A 21,408-nucleotide genomic window follows, 5' to 3' on the forward strand; every position below is an offset into this window, starting at 1 on the left:
ACTTCACTACAGTAAACCGCGGGAGAATCTGAGTGGGAATCTTTTACTTCAGCCAATGCAAAGCCGTTCTTTTTTTACATTTTTTTAATACGGCTTTTAAAAATACTATTTTACATTACAACCAGATGTTTCAGGCTATACCCCCCCCCCCCCCCCCCCCAAAAAAAAAGAAGTCACGGGCCAGGATTCCAAAACCTCAAGTGCAGTGTGTTCTCAGTACGTAGTAATTAGCTCGTCGTTTACTGAAAACAAACCCCAGAGCGCACCAAAGGGTGAACTTGGGCAGATTTAGCTGCGCTCCAGATAACTTTTTCTTATATTGTACAGTGGGAAGCGTTTTAGCCTTTTGACTTGCTCATCCAGAAACTATTTGAACTGACAGATTGAACATAAGCCGCCATAAAGCACACGTGAAGTGGATAATTTACAGATGTCAAATATCTTCCGCACCACACGGCCCTCCTCACCTCAGCCCAAGCAAAAAACACAAATGTAGTTTTTCACATTGATGTCTGTTGATCACCAACGTTGTTGATCCGCTATATTGTTCTTCAGACTTTGGTGAAATCTTTCTCTTTATTGAGGTTGTAAGATGTCTCATCGGTGGGCTTTTAACCTTTGTGTTGGCACGGTGATGGAAATAATGATTCCTTCTTTTTCTTTCAGCCGAAAGCTGTTGGACAGTTTCTCCTCTGTGAGGTCTTCTTGAGAGGCAACCTCATAGAGAGGGATTACTTTGGCCTGGAGTTTCAGAACATGCAGTTGAACTGGGTACGTACCGGTCGCCGCCGCGTCTTTGGTTCAAATACATCGACCGTCCAGGAACCCACATGGTATTGACCAGCAAAGGTCAAAGGTTACAGCTTGTTGGCAACAACTTGTTCAGTCGTTTCTCAGTTGCTCTTCTTGTAGCTTTCCACAGCAGTGCAAACCGGTGATGCAGTATTGTTTTTACTGGACTCACACAGTATATAATCTAGGGATATTTTTAACTCGTCTGGCACAAGCATCCTCTACACAAATGTCAGACTTTCCAGTGTTTCATTCCTCCAGAAACATAAGTGGAATTCAAGACCACCGGATTTCTTCTTTTGGTAAAGCAGCAGAGAAGAGATATTGAACACACTGTATATCTTCTTCAAGGAGACCCACTCGCTTTTTAGCTCATATATTCAGCAGCAGGAGCATTAAGAAGCCATACCCCATATATATATATACCGGTATGTATGTATATTAGGGGTGTAACGGTTCACAAAGTTCACGGTTGGGTTGGGTACGATACAGTGGAGCCACGGTTCGGTACGTTTCGGTACAGTAGAAAACTATAAATGCCAGAGAAATGTACTTTATTTTAAAATATTGTAACAGCCCCGGGGTGGTCCGGGGTGTTACTGGACAATATGCAATACTTATAAAGACACGGAGACTTAAAGACGTGGCAATCAAATACTTTACTGGGGTATTGGTAACGACACAGCAGCCACACAGCCAATACAAGTCCGTTAAGCAAGAGAAGGGTCTAGGTGCAGTTCCGGGGTCTGATACACCAGGCGCAATTCTCGTACGGTCCAGGGATGGGGCAGGGGCGTCGTTCTCCTCCAAGCAGGGGTCAGTAGCCGGGGGCAATCCAGTTGGGGTAGTCTTCCGTTCCAGGGTCGTTCGCTAAGTAGTCTCACAATATCTCACCGTCTCGAATGGTTTCACCTAAGTTACTTCCCCCAACTTCACATCTTCCTTCTCCTTTTATATCCGCCCATGAAGCTCCACTGGCCGGCTCTCTCAGGTGTGCCTTGTTGCGCTGATTGCCTGCTGGCACTACGGGAGCGTGTGCAAAGTGCAATCCATTTCTCTCTGGTAGTCTGTAGTATCTTCCTGCCATCACTACTCCCTGGGCTCGCCCACCCCGGCTGCCACAATATATTTATTCATTACAACTAACATCATCAAGTTATTCTTTGACTTTGAACAATGATGGAACTATACCTGAGTGACCCATCTTCTGGGGTGTCTTCTTAGCAACACATAAGCATAAAAAACAAAAACTGCTCCTTCATGTTATGTAGTATTGTTACTTACATCTTGCTTACATCTTGTATTGTTACTTACATCTTGCAAAAGAGATTTTTAATCTCAATGGGACTACCTGGTTAAATAAAGGTTTAAAAAAATTATTTAAAAAAAAACAAATTTATTCAAACGTATTGTTCGGTTCGTCATGCGTACCGAACCGTGAGCCTTGTACCGACTGGTTCAATACGACTACATGTATTGTTACACCCCTAATATGTATGTATGTATGTATGTATGTATGTATGTATGTATGTATGTATGTATGTATGTATGTATGTATGTATGTATGTATACATACATACATACATACATACATACATACGCACACACACATTTGTTTGAAAGACGCTTTTACACGCCAAGAGTCGAGCACTATGTTTAAAGCCCAGCAACTACAAATGGAAATGACTAAGTGCTTCGAACTAAAAAAGGAAATGACAGTTGAGGTCAAAGTTCAACTACATCTTACTTTGGCAGTTCTGTTTTCCTTTAATTGTTCCTCTGCAACATGTAAGTGTAGAGTTAGACCTGAAAAAACTAAAAGGACGCAAAGAAGCGTTGTTGCATTCAGTCGATAATGTCACAAGTCTAAACTGTAACATTGAATATCAACACCTTTGTAATTAGAAACTAAGAAAAAGATTCAGGCAAATATCAGCTGATGCCAGGAAGGAGTCCATTTTAAAAACCAGGAAACGAGTCAGCATTTTTGCACTTCAGGTTCCCTCGCTAGCTTTTTACTTCTGCCGATTGCATTTGCGCTTCAAACATTTGTGAACATTATCTTGTTTGCCACAGAGCTTATTTTACCGCAATAATACAAAATCCAATGTAAAAAAAACAACCCATTGGCTTTTTGTGGAGGGAACCAGTGCGATACTAACTTCCGGGTTTGTCCTACAAAAGCGTGTCATCCCCGCACCACCGTGTTCATTTTATCAGCTAGATGCTGACTTAACCTACAATCACCATGTCATTAACGGTCCGGCCGGTACCATCTGTTACATTTCGTAGAAAACATTTCTCATGTTATGGCGAAGATGATTACTATTTCTTTCTCTTCAGGTTTGGCTGGAACCCATGAAACCCATTGTGAGACAAGTCAGGAGTAAGTGAGCTCAAACATTAGCTGAAATCCCGCCTAATGAAATACTATCTGTGCGCTGACCATCTAGTCTCCTGTTTTTCTTTGCAGGACCGGCAAATGCGCTCTTCAGACTGTCGGTGAAATTCTTTCCTCCGGACCCCGGTCAGCTGCAGGAGGAGTTCACGAGGTCAGTGACTGTAATTTCCTTCTGGATATTGCCTTTAACTCGTGCCTGTGTCGAGGGGCTTTAGAAAATACAGTGATTTTTTTCTTTCTTTTCTTTTCAGAAGCTCACGATTACGGTGTTCAGAGCATTTTCGTATTTGTCCTCCCGAAAATGTTAATGAAATTCTTTGAATGCTTTGCTGCAGTCGGTGGAGTGTCGATGCGTGCGTGTATTTGAGGAGGTATTTTGTGAAGGCCTGCTTTGAGATATTATTTTACTGGATGGACACTAAGCCTTTTTTGTTTGTTTTTATTTTTTTCATAGGTACTTATTTTCGCTGCAGATGAAAAGAGATCTGATGGAGTCCAGGTTGATCTGCACGGAAAATACCGGAGCCCTGCTGGCCTCTCACCTCGTCCAGTGTACGTTTTCAGCTGCTAACTTTTATTTGACTGTTATATTAGACTGCGTTTTAGCTAGGTGGAAAAAAAAAAAAAAAAAGTCTAATCTTTGGTATTGATATAAAACTAATGTGCCCACGCTCAAAATAAAAGCCAACGGGTCCTCGCTTCATGTTTACGTTTACCGTGACGTGCTCAGAAAAGCTGACGTGTCGCTCTCCCACAAACCACAGCGGAGATCGGCGACTACGACGACTCAGCAGACCGGGACTTCCTGAAGACGACCAAGCTGTTGCCGTACCAAGAGAAGGTGCAGGAGAGGATCATGGAGCTCCACCGCAAGCACCTGTAAGTCGCTCCACTCCCATCTCTCCTATGTCTTCTCCTAACCACATAGGAAATGAGCACCGTGACAACCTCCACGAGTCCTGTGCAAAAACAAATGGCACCGCCTAAGAAGAATGTTTTCTATCAATCAACGGTGCACAATTAAACAGCGCCGTCAGACGTGGCTGACCGCCGAATGGTGCATCACTTTAAATGTTGCTGACAAAGCATTGTGGGCATTATCGCCTTTTACTTTCGTTAAGGATGGTCCGGTGTCCCCTACGCTGAAGGAGATGAGAAAGGAATCAGTGAAGCACCCTTTCCTTTAGAGAATTCGACCAGCCCTCATCATGGCTGCTGCTTGGATACTTCAGGGTCATTTCACTCCGTTTGTAACCTTCATTAGTGAAAAACTAAATCTAACTAACATACTGAACATTCAGTTGGGAAGTAAACCAGTTTGAATTAAACCAAAGAGTTATCGTTTTTGTTCCTGAACCTCAGTGACAAAGCGAACCCCCGTACAGCTGCTGCAGCAGCTGTGTTAATGCCGCGAAGTAGCACACACTTATTTCTGCACATTGTCTCACCGCTAACACACAACAGACCAGCTGAGTACCAGCCCATTGTTGCGTCGCAGCTGCAGACGGGACGCTTCTGCTCAACTCTCGGGTATACAGTCCAGCGCGCATATATATATATATATATATATATATATATATATATATATATAAATAAATAAATTACAAATGAATGCTATTTTGTTTCCTGAACATTTCCAGCTAAATGTTGAATAAAACCCGACATTTTGAGTCATAACCACACAGCGCCGCTTCCGACCATTCTAATTCCTCTCCCACAGGGTTTATCACAGGGAAAACAATGTTTTGCAATGTGTAAACAGTGGCACGGTGTCTCTTTTTTAATGTGGCTTCACAACACAAACTGCAATGAGGTAACTGAGCTGAGAAACCCCCGTTCCTGCTAAACAGCCGTAATGAGAGGGTTTACCCCGTCTCAAAGAGTCCAGAGTCTCACAAACCCCGCTCGCTGCACTTTTCCCACCGCCAGCCTCCTCGTTAGCTCAGCGCTACTCTACGGCCAATAGGGGCTCCTTTCAGCCCAGCGTGTAAAGACCTTTTGCTAATCTCTTCCCTGGAAGCACAAGCGGCGAGTTCCCTCGACCTAATCCCCTGCTCCGGCCTGCTCTATTAGCCATAAGGCCAGTGGGGCAGGGGAGGGCCCTCAGGAGATTTCCAGTGCTTAGCAGATGAACAAAATTAGAATGTGGTGATGATTGGCTGGATAGGTCTACCTAGCATGCTGTTTGGTTGTAATCCCATGGTTTTAAATAAATCCTGGAAGTTGTGAGGGATTTAAGGACGCACTGCGCTGCAACTACTGTGTTTGAAATCAAAGACACTGCTGAAGCCTCATTAATTGCGATCATTAACCTTTTCAGTTTGAGAAAGAGTGCAGCTTCACTGAGCTTCTGGCATCGTGTATTCAACGGAGAATCAAAACAAAATCTTTCAGTGTTGATAGTGCCTTCAACAAAATCCATCATCTAAATGTGCTCCGGGCAAATACCGGGCTCAGAGAAATGATTGATTGAACTAATTATTAGCTGCTGGCAATGTCTGTTAGTTATTCTAGAGAAAAGCCGAACACACAGTATCTGCCTATTGACAGAACAGTCGTTTGATAGAAGGCCGATATATTTTTGTTGGAACAAATGTGGGGAAATATTACCTCTGTAGCTTTTTATTTTTTTATTATTATTTAGCTGAAGGCCGGTTATCAATTTGTTCACTGCACTGAGAAAATGTGTGTCGTGTAGTTGTTTTGGTTTTCTGTTAAATCACAATGGGTAATTTCATTGTTCTGTATAATGTGGTCTAATGGAGCCTTATAGAGGCCCAAGGAGGAACTGTTCTTACCTACAAGTGTTGATGTTCTTTCTCCTACATTTTGTCCACTCCAGAGGCCAGACTCCAGCTGAATCAGATTTCCAAATCCTGGAAATTGCCCGTAAACTGGAGATGTACGGCGTCCGCTTCCACCCAGCGGCCGACCGGGAAGGCTCCAAGATCAACCTCGCCGTCGCTCACATGGGCCTTCAGGTTTTCCAGGTGACCGCCGCTCTCACGCCAGCTTTGTTTCGTGGACGTGACCCTCGGGCCCTAACAATGTCGCTAAAGGTTATTTCTTTCCTCTAACATTTCTCCCAGGGCAACACCAAAATAAACACCTTCAATTGGTCCAAGATTCGCAAACTGAGCTTCAAGAGAAAGAGGTTCCTGATCAAGCTCTACCCAGAGGTTCACGTACGTATCGGGTGTCTTGATTCAGAAAATGCCAATGTCAGACGTTATTTTATCCGTAAGTCTCCACATCCACCGTAAAAGGGACCAATATACTGTGTGGTTTCATTGTCTTTCTCTGTGGGTTTTCAGGGGCCCCATCAGGACACACTGGAGTTCCTGATGGCCAGTCGAGACCAGTGTAAAATCTTCTGGAAGATCTGCGTGGAGTACCACTCGTTTTTCCGCATGTTCGCCCAACCCCTGCCCAAATCCAAAGCCATCCTCTTCACCCGAGGCTCTTCCTTCAGATACAGGTACCACATATGGACAATAGACAAAGGCACGTATCCCATAAGGTGTGCGTGTTTTTTTAAAATTCAGAACTCTCTCTTGTCAGTGGACGGACTCAGAAGCAACTCGTGGACTACGTCAGGCAAAACGGTGCGAAGAGAACTCCATACCAGAGGTGAGTGTTTTCATACGAAGCCTTCACCCTGTTTATCAGAAAGACGCGCTGTCTTCCCGAGTATCGACTGAGAAATGTTTTCCACGCTGCGTTCAATGATTCATTGAATTGTTTTCGTTCAGGAGGAACAGTAAAATCCAAATGTCTGCTCGCTCCTTCACCACAGATGTGCCAAAACAGGTCAGTGGCGCTACAAATGGAGCAAAAACTTGAATGAGTAAACTAATACAATTTCATATATTAATTTCTCCTCTCTTCTTTTTCTTTCTCCCCCCCCACTCTGTTTTTTCCTTGTGTACAGAGGTTGTTGTTCAACGACAGTCTCGGTGCCCCAGGCTCCCCCTCCTCCGCCACCGTGTCCTTCTACCCGGCGCACATCTCCAGCGTCCTCCCGCGAGCAGAGCTCCAGCCACGGCCTTTGCCCACACCGAGCCGGTCTCCAGCGCCTCCCCAGCAGCAGCAGCTTCAGTCCCCTCTGCAGGCCACCGGACCCCCGAGCCCTCCGAAGGAAGAACCTGTCAAGGCCGCGTCTCCGTCTCACTACGCTTTTCAAGGTGCCCCTAGAAATCAGGCAGCAGGACACTGCAGCCCCTTGTTTGTGTGTGTAGAGGGTGGCACTTCCCAATTGCAGCCCTCCAAAAATGGCAATGAGGATAATGAGCGCGGCAGGCGAAGGGGCACGGGGTCCTCGGTGGGAGGGGGCGGGGGGAAGAGGAAGGGGGTCCTTACGCCCGAGGCGTTCGAAGCGAAGCTTTTGCGCGGCACACAGAATCACGTGCTCTCAATGTCCAACTCGCCGCTGCACGTCACCGAGGAGTTCATAGATGACGATCCCACCGAGATCTCCTTTTACGGCGGCGGGGCCGAGGCCTACTCTTTCGGGCTCGAGGAAGATCGGTTCGATTACACGGAGGATTCCTACCCCAGCAGAAACGCGCTGTCCAGCGTGGGCATCGAGGACCTGTTTGAGAACAGGCACCTTTTCCCCGACAACTTCGAAGGCCACTCCGAGACCAGCTCGTTGGTCAATAGCCGCTCCGAGTGCAGCAACCTGGACAACCTGGGGCTCATCTCGGCGGGCGAGTCCATGTCGGCGGGCTACGGAGGCGGCGACTCGTCCTCGCTCTGCCTGCCGGGCTCCGACATCCAGTCGGAGGCCAGCTCCATGGTCAACTTCCCGGCGTACTCGGTGCGGTCGGAGAGCAGCTCCGCCGCACAGTTCGGTGACCTGGTGGAGCAGTTCGAGCAGCTCAGCTACCCGCCCACGGCTACCGAGGGCTCCGGGAACGGCAGCTCGGACACGGACTCCGACTGGGGCTCCGACAGCGTCCTCCCCCCCGAGCAGAAACTGTTTCACAGTAATCTGCTGTTGGGCAGCGGCGGGATCGAGGGTTTCCTCCGGCAGTACCACAACCTGCAGGCCCTGGCACTCGCTGACCCATCCCCTCATATTAAAATGTAGAATCCCGTGTTGTTCCAGCACTTAATGATGAATAACTTTAAGCACTCTTTGATAATACGGTCTCGGCAACATTTAATAATCATAAGACAAAGACGGTTGCACCACGTGAACGTGTCCGGCTGTCTTTGTGTTTAAACGTGGAGGGATATCCGTCCGCCCGCTGTGGTCACGCTTTCATTTTCAGCTCTCCGTGCTGGTGAGTGGCGGGAAACATCCACTCTTCCATATGTTGGTTTGCAGCAGCACTTATTGCTTTTAAGTTTTGATCAGTTATTGGACCTGCCGTTGCTCTGCCACGGTCAGTCTGTAGTATATATCGGTCTTCTTTGTCTTATCCGCAACATTCAGAGCAGATGTCGATCATGCATTTTGGGTGAATCCCTCGAGCATTTCAGGAAATGCAAAACTTTTTTGTGCTTTTACTTTGGAAGCTTTGTATCTTTTTTTATTCCATGTTGTCAAGTCCTTTTTTAAAACACTAAAGTACACATGAGCGTAGGAATGTCTTGTTAGTGTTGCCTCCCTTTTGCTAAAAACATAGTAATTTAACTCAGGATGTCAGAATAATATTCTGCATTCACCGTAATAGTTTAAATTGAATGAAACCGATATTGCGGAAAATCCTGAATGCATCTCTAATCTCAGGGTAAAGAAAACAGCATAGTCGTCCAGGTTCAGTGATCCTCACCTGTGCGCCTCACTGACATCTGCTGGCTGTTCTTCACATCACACCACAGCATGAACGTAGTGGGCGTCCTGTAGGCCCACTACGTCTGAAGGACAGAAATAGATAGACACACCCACTCACGCTTTGGCTTCATGCTGAGCTGAGTTAAAGAATGTAAGCAGTGTACTAGTGAGCCAGTAAACTACACTGTTGCCACCACTTTCTGCTGCATGAATGTATCCTCTCACATGTACGTATGTAAGGCTTTGTGCTTCTGTAGCACACAGTTAGTAAACCATGCATTCTAGTGTCTGATACTGCCTACTTACTGAAGCTGAGAAGGTCTTATCAACATTTGAAACCATTAGAAATCAAGGAAACCCTTTTGGGTAAAGTAGGAAAAGGTAATTTCACGACTAGAGGTTGATGTTTGTCTCTTTTCTGGTACGTGGCCCTTCAGCATCTTTTTGGCTTTAGCTGTCTTCAGGGTACCAACGAGGTGGTTTGCTGTTTATTGGAAGGAATCGTGGCAGGTCTTTTTGCACAGTAACAATAACGATTCATATCTCAGTGCTTTTATATCAGCTGGTATTATATTTTTTTCATGTTCAAGTATTTGCATAGGAGCAGTCGATAGCTGTCACACGGTACGTCGCTGACACGCTAGCATGCACAGAGCTTCTTTTTTAGGCCTCAAAAACACGCGTGTGCCATCTGGTCTCGACAAGTCCATCTTAAAGTCAGCACTACAAGCTAATACTGTGTTGATATCTAACTAATCGGTCGTATTTTTTACATTCTCTGATGTCGTTCCCTCCTCAAGAAAGTCTTGACTTGCCAAGTGCAATGTTTTTTTTTTTGTCTGCGCGCACTTGAATCTGTCCGAAGACAGACTCCACTTGGCTTTTGCAGAGTTTTCTATTTTCGATACATGTTAGTCTTTTAGTGTGTCTCGCACCGCCGTGCCTTGAAGCACTTACTTTCTCTTCTTTCACCCAACATGCCTTTCACGCGTGTCTCAGGTGTGCGTTCCGGGTTACTCTCTACTTGCGTCGGGATGTTTCCGGTGAACATCCGTGTGGGAAAGGGGCAGTTTTGCTCTTTTAGGCAATAGTTACATACTCTGCAGTTCTCATTGTCATTTTGAAGGATGGCGAGCAGCCATTGTCGTTTCATGTGCCATCACTAAACTATGAGAGCGTGTGGAGCTGGTCGGTCTGATGGAGGGTTTTGTCCTGGTGGCCTTTCTTTCTTATTGTTGTGATTCTCCCCACATCTCGACTAAAGATCCAACCAATGACCATAACCAGCTACGCTTAACTGCACTTAGGTACCAAGTAATCAACACGTAACCCTGAAACATGTATATTGACTTCTTATAAACAACCTGTACTTCATGTGTGTATGTTTTTACTCAAGAATAAAGTCATCACTTTTGGGTACAATGAATGTCAGACTTAAAATTATTATTTTTTTCTTTCAGACGCAGACCGACATTTAAAAAACACACCGACTTTGACAGAAACTCCAGTAGTGTTACACGTTCAGATCATGACGGAAGAAGTTTATCTTGCCCTCGTCTTCTGAGCCCCAAATCTGAAACCCTCATTGTTATGTATATCTGATTTTTTTGGGGGGGTTTATACAAAGACAACAGACTGGAGATATTGTGTAAAGGTGAGCTGTTTCAGCCTCATCATTTTCTGAATAATAAAAAAAAACCCGACTGAAACTCCCCAGGATCCTACATAGAATTCTTTAAAAGCCTTTGTTTATCCAGCTGCAGCAGTTGACTCCTCACTTTAGTCGGTCCGTTTCTTTTTTTCATCCTCCTATTAATACGGAACACTCTTCATTGTTACGTTAGAAAAAAAGACGCCTACGTGCAACAAGTAAACACACGCCGCCTTGTTAAATTTGAGGCAACACACTTGTCTGCTGTCGGGGGTTGGGTTGCACTCGTACACAAAGATTCCTCAACTTAATTCCAGCTGTGTGTGTGTGTGTGTGTGTGTGTGTGTGTGTGTGTGTGTGTGTGTGTGTGTGTGTGTGTGTGTGTGGAGACAGGCTTTGTGCCAAGTCATTCCACAGCAGAGTCCGACCTTCCTTCTCTTCCCCTCTCGTGTCGTTCCCTGTCGGATAAACCATAAGCGACCGTTTGCCCTCCAGACAAGCCACATTCCTGATAAGTCTTTGCGTGAGCAATTATTTCCGGGTCGAGTAGTGGTTTTTTTTTTTCCTTTTAGGCCTTCCCCTCTCCTTTTTTTTTTTCTCTCTCGCGCTCTCGCGCTCTCTCCCCCCCCCCCCCCCCCCCCCTCCATTAGAAGTGGAAGAACAGCTGTGGTGATCTGTGTAGCCCAGCGTTTCATCTGCTGGTCTTGTCTCCTGATTTGAGGCAGAACAAAAGCAGCTCGTATAAGTTGGCTATGAATCATTTTGTTGTTGAGGGCTCTGAAAACAATGGTGGTGGGGGGGGGGGGGGATGTGGGAACCATTACTTGATTTGGTCTGCTCCGCCGGCTCCCCTTTACGTTTGAGGGCCCGATGCGTGTGATGAGGCGTCCGGCTTGCTTTTGTTGAGACGTGCAACACTCGGGCGGTGTTTTTTCTTCCGGAGAGGAAACCAGGTTAGGTGAAGATGTAGTTAAGGATTTGACTTAAACCTATTTCTAAAGCTCACATTTTACTTCCTCGCACTGTAGTTTAATTAAAGGATATTTATTAGACTGAAATGATTTAAAATCAAATTTTATACCATGTCCCTTTTCCCTCTGCCACAGATTCAGCCGTGGACAGCCCCCAGGCCTCCCCCTTCAGCTCCAAGGGTCCCCTCTGCTTGTCCCCCGCCTTCCAGATGTCCACCCTCAGCCTGCCGGGCCAGAACCCGTCGCCCCTGCAGAGCCCCATCCTGAGCGAGGTGGGCAGCAATGCCAAGCTAGAGGAGGAGGAGGAGGGCAGGAGGAAGGTACACCAATCACATGCCACCCTCCCCACCCCTTTTTTTTTTAAGTGTAGAAATGGTTTATGATGGGAGGGGATTTTCTAAACCGTTTGTCAGTATGAAGGCGTTTGTATTTCGTCATCAGGGGAATGTTGTCCATCGCTCAGTTTTGAAACACTTCTCCCTCAGCGATATCCCACCGACAAGGCCTACTTCATCGCCAAAGAGATTCTGACCACGGAGCGGACCTACCTGAAGGACCTCGAGGTCATCACTGTGGTGAGTGTTTGCTCCCGAGGCCAGGTAGAAATAATGTGGTTATTTCAAAACAAATGTAGAAGCCTGGACTGTATTTACCGGTACTTGTGGTTTTTCAAAAATGGTCAAATTAAACAATACAAAAATTAAGTACATAGAACATTTCAAAAGAAAGTAAATATCAAAAGACAGGTATAACGATTAACCTTTGTGACTTTAATTATATTCATTTCACATTAAACAAATGATCGCTGGAAAGTTTCTCGACTGAAGAATCTAAAGTTAAGGGGGCAACCCTACAGCTCTCCTACGTATCTTTAAATGTAAATGTTTTTCTCATTAACACAGATGGAAGATTTTGTGTAATGAGTCTTTTGAACTGGAGGATAAAAAAGAAAAACGTCGAAAAAAACTCTCAATGAATCTGAACATGAAGCTTTACATTGGGACTCTCATTAATTCTTCCTCCAGCAGACTTCGGTTGCGTTGCTTTTTCTGTTAAACGTCTTAAAGAGGAACCGCTCGACTCATAAACCTCATTTTCATACATGATCATGTTTACATACCAGTCTGTGTAGTCGGCATGAATAATCGGTTGTCCCTCTCCTGCTCCTCAGTGGTTCCGCAGCGCTGTGATCAAAGAAAACGCCATGCCCGAAGGCCTGATGACCCTCCTCTTCTCTAACATCGACCCCATCTACGAGTTCCACCGGGGCTTCCTCAAGGAGCTGGACCAGAGGCTGGCTCTCTGGTAGGTGCTGCCTTCAAGTATGTCTCTGTGTGACAACACGTGTGTCCGATGACATGCTAATAAAGACAAAAAAAAAATTCCGCAGGGAAGGACGCTCCAACGCTCACGTCAAGGGGGACTACCAGAGGATCGGCGACGTGATGCTGAGGAACATGTGCGCTCTGAAGGTGAGAGCGCTTCTCTCTCTCACTCTCACACACGTTAGAGCGACGAGCAGGAACGTCCCGTGCCTCACGCCGCACGTGTGTGTTTTTTGTCGCCGCCCGCAGGAGTTCACCGGCTTCCTGCGGAAACATGACGAGGTGTTGACGGAGCTGGAGAAGGCCAGCAAGAGGCTGAAGAAGCTGGAGACGGTCTACAAGGAGTTCGAGCTGCAGAAGGTGTGCTACCTGCCCCTCAACACGTTCCTGCTCAAGCCCATCCAGCGCCTCATGCACTACAAGCTCATCCTGGAGAGACTGTGCAAGCATTATTCTCCCGCCCATCGCGATCACGACGACTGCAAGGGTGAGCGCTCCGCTTTTCTAGGTGTCAGTATTCATGATATGACTTTTGAATCACTTCTTTTCTTCAATGAGGCGGTTATTTATAACGTATAACAGTCTCATTTAGTTTGTTAAGATAGTTTTCTTTTTTTCACTGCATGATATGGCTCTTCTCGACTGAGCTCCGTTTTGTCACCAAACTGCCGTGACATCTTCTTCAACGGGACGATTAAACTACGTCTCTATTCTATTAAACTATGTCTTTATTCCATTAAACTAAGTCTGGATTATATTAAACTACGTCTGTATTCTATTAAACTACGTCTGTATTCTTTTAAACTACGTCTTTATTATTTTAAACTACGTCTTTATTATTTTAAACTACGTCTTTATTCCATTAAACTACGTCTTTATTATTTTAAACTACGTCTGTATTCTATTAAACTACGTCTGTATTATATTAAACTACGTCTGTATTCTATTAAACTACATCTTTATTATTTTAAACTACGTCTTTATTCCATTAAACTACGTCTTTATTATTTTAAACTACGTCTGTATTCTATTAAACTACGTCTGTATTTTTTTAACTACGTCTTTATTATTTTAAACTACATCTTTATTATTTTAAACTACGTCTTTATTCCATTAAACTACGTCTTTATTATTTTAAACTACGTCTGTGTTCTATTAAACTACGTCTGTATTTTTTTAACTATGTCTTTATTATTTTAAACTACGTCTTTATTCTATTAAACTACTAAATTAACTGAAGAATAGAAGAACGGATCATAAAAGTCACGGATCAGATTAGCACAAAATTAAAAAGGCTACTAATTAATGATCATTAATGATCATATTCAGAGATACAGATCTCTTTGATGTTTGATTACATCAGCTGGTCTACAAGGATCCACAATTTTTATTATAAGAAAATCATTTTAATGCTCTGAAGTCAGTAAACAATCAAAAATAATAAATGTTATACTTTTACTTTATTACAGTAATTGAGTTTTTTTTCTTCATAAAAACACATAATTCAAATGATTAGGAAATAAAAGATTACATTTTTATCATCATTATTGCCACAGTGGCGGAATGAACTGACGTCAGGACAGCAGAGTCGCTGCCCGTCTTTTATCAGACTGAAGACTCAAGAAGTACTACCTGAGCCTTCCACTCAGCACTTACTGTATTCATACTAGTTTGTTCCACTTACTGTGTTCATACTAGTTTGTTCCACTTACTGTGTTCATACTAGTTTGTTCCACTTACTGTGTTCATACTAGTTTGTTCCACTTACTGCGTTCATACTAGTTTGTTCCACTTACTGTGTTCATACTAGTTTGTTCCACTTACTGTGTTCATACTAGTTTGTTCCACTTACTGTGTTCATACTACTTTGTTCCACTTACTGTGTTCATACTAGTTTGTTCCACTTACTGTGTTCATACTACTTTGTTCCACTTACTGTGTTCATACTAGTTTGTTCCACTTACTGTGTTCATACTAGTTTGTTCCACTTACTGTGTTCATACTAGTTTGTTCCACTTACTGTGTTCATACTAGTTTGTTCCACTTACTGTGTTCATACTAGTTTGTTCCACTTACTGTGTTCATACTAGTTTGTTCCACTTACTGTGTTCATACTAGTTTGTTCCACTTACTGTGTTCATACTAGTTTGTTCCACTTACTGTGTTCATACTAGTTTGTTCCACTTACTGTGTTCATACTAGTTTGTTCCACTTACTGTGTTCATACTAGTTTGTTCCACTTACTGTGTTCATACTAGTTTGTTCCACTTACTGTGTTCATACTAGTTTGTTCCACTTACTGTGTTCATACTAGTTTGTTCCACTTACTGTGTTCATACTAGTTTGTTCCACTTACTGTATTCATACTAGTTTGTTCCACTTACTGTATTCATACTAGTTTGTTTCTGTACGTCTGCTCTGGTTTCTGCTCTTAGATTGTTCAGAGGAGATGCACTTATGACTTCTGGTGACGAGTAGTTCTCTTGAATATGTTGAATACACTTATTGTAAGTCGCTTTGGATAAAAGCGTCTGCTAAATGACTGTAATGTAATGTAATTTATAGCCGCATAAAAATCAGACCAACGAGAGAACAGTTTGCTCGCACGTGGCGTTTGTTTACAAGATAAAAAAGACGAAGAATCTTCCTGCAGCGTGCCTTCGAAAAGGTAACGGACGTACACCAGAAGATTGGCCAGATTGGCCACATCTGTAGACTCGTCTACTTGCAGAGAGTAAAACTCTTCTTCACGCGACCGACTAATGTAGCCAGGATGTCTTCGGACAAAGCATCGATGCGGCGACACAGTGTTGTTGGACACCGGGATCACGTCCAACTTGTTTGCTTCTCTGTCTCCAATCATACATTCCACCATCGCTTTGGCAGCTGGCAAGCACACGTCTTGGGCGATTGTGTGCGGTAGCCTATTCTGTGACCAGATATGAAGCCCGCAGTGCGTGTTTTGTCGACCCAACACATGAATGAGACTGCAGTTGTTTTGGGCTGTTTTGTAACTCCTCTGATTTCGATATAAACAATGTAAGGGGCTTTTGACTTGCACTGGCATGCTTGGTGTTCAGGTGGTGACGTAAATAAGAGCTTCAGACTGTTAGCCAGAACCTCACTGCACACCACGCACTGTGGCTTTGGGGAATCTGCGTTGCCAATCCAAGTGAAGCCCAGACACGGATCATTTTCATCATATTTCCTCTTCTTTCACCTTGACTCCGCGATGGGCCGATGTGCTCCCCATTTGTCTAAAATCCCTTCCTCCTTTTCGGTCTCCTCCGTCTCATCTTTCTCTGACTCAAGTTCGATTTCTTCTCCTGGTCTCTCCCCAACGCACCTCTCAGGCTCTCGCTCTCTCTCTCCTCTTTTATGACTGATAGCATCAGATGTCCCACCTGACAGTTTCCACGATTTCAGCCAGTTTATCATATTTGTATGAATGTTGCTCAATGAATGAAGTTAGCTGCGCAAGCTAGGCTAGCTAGTGTGTACCTAAAATACAGTCTGGCGGCAGGAGCTGAAGTGCATTTTTTAAAATTATATTTAATATTAATTATTACACCATTAGACCACCATTGCATGTTTCCTCTCGCGCACCCCTAGAGGCACCACACTTTGGGAATCCCTGTTCTAGGAAATCAGCTCAGCCTGCCTGGAACCTCGACCGACGTGGAACTACAGCTGGGCAATAATTCAATATGATAATTTATCCCCTTTCAAAGGAAGATATCATGAAATCATATATGGAGATATCGTGATACACAGTTACGTAGTCTAAACTGCAAATAAACAAGCACACGTTGACTCAAATTTCTCAGAAAATCGGATAATTTTGGACTTGATTTGTACAAAGAACAAATTTGTACAAGTTTCCCCTTGGGGATGAATAAAGTACATTTCTATTCTAGAAATGTAGGCTTAACCGTGTGGTTATTTCACATTCTGACTGACTGACCAGAAAACATGCTACATCATGAAATGTATTGCTTTCGAGATATGAGATGACCAATATCGAGAATGAAGATTTTGGCCTTAGGCGGTATCAAAAATAGAGTGGTTCTATTGCTACCAGCCACAGCTTTTGCTCATGGGAATGGGGGAAAACAAGAAGTGTTCACATGTGTTATCTTGGTTTTATGGATGAATCGCTCCGTCTTTTTCTCATGCATAATGTATGCAGAGTCAAACGGCTCACTTGCATGTGTGATTCATTTCACACAACGGTCTCGACCAAAAGCAGGCGGTCGCATGGTCACTGAAAGGAGGTGAAACCTCACTCCTTTTCTCCGTTTGCCACGTTTGTATTTGCGCTGCTCGGAAAGAGTGCTCTGTGCTCCTATTGGTCAACACTCGTTTTCATCCCCCCGTCCATGATCAGACAGATATTATGTAGTCTGGTCTTAATTCAATTTTTTTTTTAACAGTTACTCTGGGTTTTGTTCCCTTGCAGAGGCTCTGAAGGAAGTGGCCGAGATCGCCACCCAGCTCCAGAGCAGCCTCATCCGGCTGGAGAACTTCCAGAAGCTGACGGAGCTGCAGAGAGACCTGATCGGCATAGAGAACCTGACGGGGCCAGGCAGGGTGAGTGCAGTGACTGCGAGCGGGGGGTAGAGGGTGCTAGGGAAGCAGTCTGATGAACCTTGCTTTTTTTTTTTTTTTTTTAAATAGGAGTTCATACGAGAAGGGTGTCTGCACAAGCTCACCAAGAAAGGACTGCAGCAAAGGATGTTCTTCCTGGTTAGTGCAAAACTACTGCTTACTTCTACAGTAATTTCCACACATCAATGCTCCTAAAAGATAACTCTCAATGTTTCTACTCAGTTCTCAGACATGCTCCTCTACACGAGCAAAGGCGTCACGGCGACCAATCAGTTCAAAGTGCACGGCCAGCTGCCCCTTCACGGCATGATCGTGAGTGTTTACGCTCTCGTTGGCCCTCTTCTAACATTTGTCCCACCACAGCTCTGGTAGAGGAATAGTAAACCCCGATGTGTGTATGATGTGATCAGTGTGTCGAGAAGGGAAGGGCCCCCGGGTGTCCTAACTTTGCATGTCTCTGCTTTTACTCCTGGCTGCAGCTCATAGTGCTGGATACACCGGTAAGTCCTCTGAGCTCCGCCGGCCCTACCCTTCTTCTCCTGCGCTCCTGTAGATGGGTCGCCAAAAGACTGCTCAAGATGCAAAAATCTTGTCTGTGTGTGTAACAGTCTGCGCTTGTATATCGAGCCGTGGATGTCTCAAATGATAAAGTACAAGCAAGGATATAAGAGATGTTCCTTTTTTTGCCACAACTGATGGGTGTGTTTTGGACTTAAAGGTGGGAACTGATAGGAAGGTAAACCCACGTTTTCCAGCCAAGAAGTTCCTGAGAATTTTAGTCTCAAGGAACTAAAAGGTTCCCGCAGCCCATTGTTGTCTGCGTTTCCAAAGCAGGTCTAAAGACCTGCGGAGATTAGGCAAAGTAGCCTGCATGACATGGGACGAGGGCTGCTGCTGGTGGTGGTCGCAGGTCAGCATGCACGCCTGTTTCATCTAAAAACTGCGAAGACGTTTACTGCAGCATAGTATGTACTGATGCACCTTGTAATGGATGAAATGAGGGAAATGAAACAAACGCCGTCAAACAGCACAGTGATTCTCACTCGCGCGGTCTCTATTATTCTCTCCCAAACTTGACTTTTATGTAATCGAACGGAGAGAAGCGCTCTCCCCTCGTCCTGAATCCATTCTAGAGATTCTTCCTTGTTTGATGATTGAATTCTGTACTGTGTGTTTGACCAATCAACGACGGTCAACCCTGCAGACCGCACCCGGAAAGTTCCTGTAAAAAGCTTACCGTAGACCCTGGTCCCTGCTGTAGCAACAGTTCCTCAAAAGGTTCCTAGTACCTGGGGAAAGTTCCTGGGGAAAGTTCCTGCGGTCCAGAAGGTGTTTGTATGATCATCACTCCCTTTGGGAGGTCTATTTGTGACTCCAGTCAGACTCCCCGCCTGTGTTTCCCCCCCTTTTTATCCCCAAGCTCAAGTCATTCATTGCTGACAGATGTGTCTTTTGGATGGAATGCTTCCCGCGTCAGGCTGACGCTGTCTGGGTTTCTCTTTTGTTCCTAGCTTGAGGAGAGTGAAAACGAGTGGTCGGTCCCTCACTGCTTCACCATCTACTCTGCTCAGAGGACCGTTGTCGTGGCTGCCAGGTGAGAAACGAGAACTTTTTTTTATTGAACCACAAGTTGCACTGTAGTGTTTCTTCAGATAAATAGTATAGAATATTTTATTATGAATATTATAATTTACGTAATTATAATTTACGTGATTCCAGCTCTAAAGTGGAGATGGGGAAGTGGATCGAGGACCTGAACATGGCCATTGACCTGGCCAAGAAGTCCCAAGAGAAGTCCACCATCTTCCTTGATGCAGGACTCTGCGACCACTCCAACCGTAAGAGCTTCTATTCCCTCAGTGTTACCTGAAGACGTACACTGACTGCCGCACTGATTGAGTGGAGACATTAAAAAATATATATTTTTCCTCAAGTGACAAAGAGAATATTTTTTTCCTTGGGATACAGAACGCATTCAAATGTACAGTTAATCCCTTCCAAACAACTTCCTGTCCCGCCTCCTCCTTCCCTCCTCCTCCCCAGGATCGTCCGACGAGGTCTCTTTGGAGCAGGAGTCGGAGGACGACATGAACTCGTCACACACGTCGCTGGACAAGCAGACGCACCACCGCGCCAACACCACCATGCACGTGTGCTGGCACCGCAACACCAGCGTGTCTATGTCCGATCACAGCCAGGCTGTGGAGGTACTCCTCCTCCGCCCACGTTTAACGCACGCACACACGCGCGCACCCATTCACACATCGCCGAAAAAACACAGATGACGAGTAGTTCGACTTGCGTGCACGTGACATTCATCACCCCTGCAGCGGCAGATTTGAGCGGCTGTCGTCGTCTCTGCGTGTCACCTCCGCTTTCTAACATTTTCCCTCTTTTTTCCCCCCTCCTGGTGTCTGTTAATATCCTGCAACTCATCTGTTTGACTGTCCCGGAAGGCTCTTTGTGATCGAGAGGGTATTAATAATAAATAATTCCTCTTCCACCTTCTTCCTCCACAGACCGCGAGGACTTTTCTTCCCCCTTTCTTCCTCTCTAAGCTAACACGCTAACCCTGTTCTCTGCACCCTTTTTCGCCCCTTTCTTTTGTCTCCTCGCCCTCTCAGTCTACGGCTCTCCGGCTATCTCACCAGAGCTTCCTCCTCGCTACCTCCTCGGTCAGGGCCAACGACCAAACACCATCACACACGTTTGCTGGTACCGCAACCAGAACCTCTCTCTCACTGATTACCTGCGCATGAACCAGGTACCGGGCCCACGCGCTTTCTCCCTGGATTCTCAGTAGAAATCAGAGCCCCCTGAAAACGGCTAATTATGTTTTTTAATTCCATGTTGAAATCCAATCAGAATCAAACATTTTGACAGATTTTTATTAAGGTTTCACACTGGTTTGTTTATTGATGCGTCACATTTTGTCGTCTATTTCTACAAGTTAAATACAAAAACACACACAACGCAGCCACAGCTCTCCGGTTTACAAAAGGAGGAAAATGTTATAGAACAGAGACTACTAATGTAACCCAGAACGGAGTATGTCTGCTCTTCACAATTGAAGGAAGTCTTGCTCACAGAATGCTCACAGCCATAGAAAGTAAAGCAAGTCTTTTCTTTTAACCTGGTCGTTTTTAGCAACATCTCGGCTTTCCAAGATCCGAGCAATTACTTTGGTTAATCCAACGAACAACGTTACTACAACGAACCAACGGCCAGAGCTGAGGGGAGGATACAATGTCATTTTCCTTTAATCGCATGGAAATAAACGTGAATGCCCAATAGCGACTCATCTCCACATTATTACATAAACAAAGCCTCTATTGGCAAAAAGAAGTGAGCATTCTAAAGTTAGAGCACACCTCCACACTTTTACAGCCCTGGTAAATACGCAAACGTTTTCCATGTAATCGGTGTCACAACTAAGCACTTCCACACAGCCACAAACGACACCAGCTACAGTCACCCGTCCAACCTTTTTTATTATTTTCTGCCTAGAACCAGCTGTCGGGTTACCTCCTGAGGAAGTTCAAGAACAGCAACGGCTGGCAGAAACTCTGGGTGGTCTTCACCAACTTCTGCTTGTTCTTCTACAAGACTCACCAGGTCAGCTGACGCAACCCTGACAGATTAATTCATTTGCTGCTAGAGTGGCGAGGCATTCGGTCTGTATTCAGAAAGCGTTTCCCCGTCTCTCGATTGCAGGACGACTTCCCGCTGGCCAGCCTGCCGCTGCTCGGCTACACGGTCAGCACCCCCGAAGAGTCGGATGGCATCCACAAGGAGTACGTCTTCAAGCTGCAGTTCAAGTCCCACGTTTACTTTTTCCGGGCGGAGAGCGAGTACACCTTCGAAAGGTAAGCGACTCG

The 21,408-nt window shown here is 45.0% G+C and overlaps 1 protein-coding gene across 5 annotated transcripts in view; it reads left to right on the forward strand.

Annotated features, from left to right (window-relative positions):
* The window catches only part of farp2 (FERM, RhoGEF and pleckstrin domain protein 2), a 29,852-nt gene that overhangs the window by 6,592 nt on the left and 1,852 nt on the right, over positions 1-21,408 (forward strand). The window contains exons 3-27 of one of the 5 annotated variants that reach the window (XM_079267777.1): positions 667-771; positions 3,136-3,178; positions 3,266-3,344; positions 3,648-3,745; positions 3,958-4,072; positions 6,036-6,183; positions 6,283-6,378; positions 6,508-6,671; positions 6,755-6,823; positions 6,946-7,003; positions 7,125-7,377; positions 11,733-11,917; positions 12,083-12,172; positions 12,769-12,902; positions 12,988-13,069; positions 13,172-13,409; positions 17,382-17,512; positions 17,600-17,668; positions 17,753-17,842; positions 18,010-18,030; positions 19,042-19,124; positions 19,250-19,368; positions 19,574-19,737; positions 21,038-21,145; positions 21,245-21,396. In XM_079267777.1, coding sequence (XP_079123903.1) covers positions 667-771; positions 3,136-3,178; positions 3,266-3,344; positions 3,648-3,745; positions 3,958-4,072; positions 6,036-6,183; positions 6,283-6,378; positions 6,508-6,671; positions 6,755-6,823; positions 6,946-7,003; positions 7,125-7,377; positions 11,733-11,917; positions 12,083-12,172; positions 12,769-12,902; positions 12,988-13,069; positions 13,172-13,409; positions 17,382-17,512; positions 17,600-17,668; positions 17,753-17,842; positions 18,010-18,030; positions 19,042-19,124; positions 19,250-19,368; positions 19,574-19,737; positions 21,038-21,145; positions 21,245-21,396 — 2,894 coding nt within the window. Of the gene's footprint in view, positions 1-666; positions 772-3,135; positions 3,179-3,265; positions 3,345-3,647; positions 3,746-3,957; positions 4,073-6,035; positions 6,184-6,282; positions 6,379-6,507; positions 6,672-6,754; positions 6,824-6,945; positions 7,004-7,124; positions 7,378-11,732; positions 11,918-12,082; positions 12,173-12,768; positions 12,903-12,987; positions 13,410-17,381; positions 17,513-17,599; positions 17,669-17,752; positions 17,843-18,009; positions 18,031-19,041; positions 19,125-19,249; positions 19,369-19,573; positions 19,738-20,154; positions 20,295-21,037; positions 21,146-21,244; positions 21,397-21,408 lie in introns of all 5 variants that reach the window. The other 4 variants (XM_079267779.1, XM_079267780.1, XM_079267778.1 and 1 more) reach the window with 4 other exon arrangements.

Source organism: Melanostigma gelatinosum, assembly GCF_949748355.1.
Source record: "Melanostigma gelatinosum genome assembly, chromosome: 4".
In the NCBI taxonomy this organism is placed as follows: domain Eukaryota; kingdom Metazoa; phylum Chordata; class Actinopteri; order Perciformes; family Zoarcidae; genus Melanostigma; species Melanostigma gelatinosum.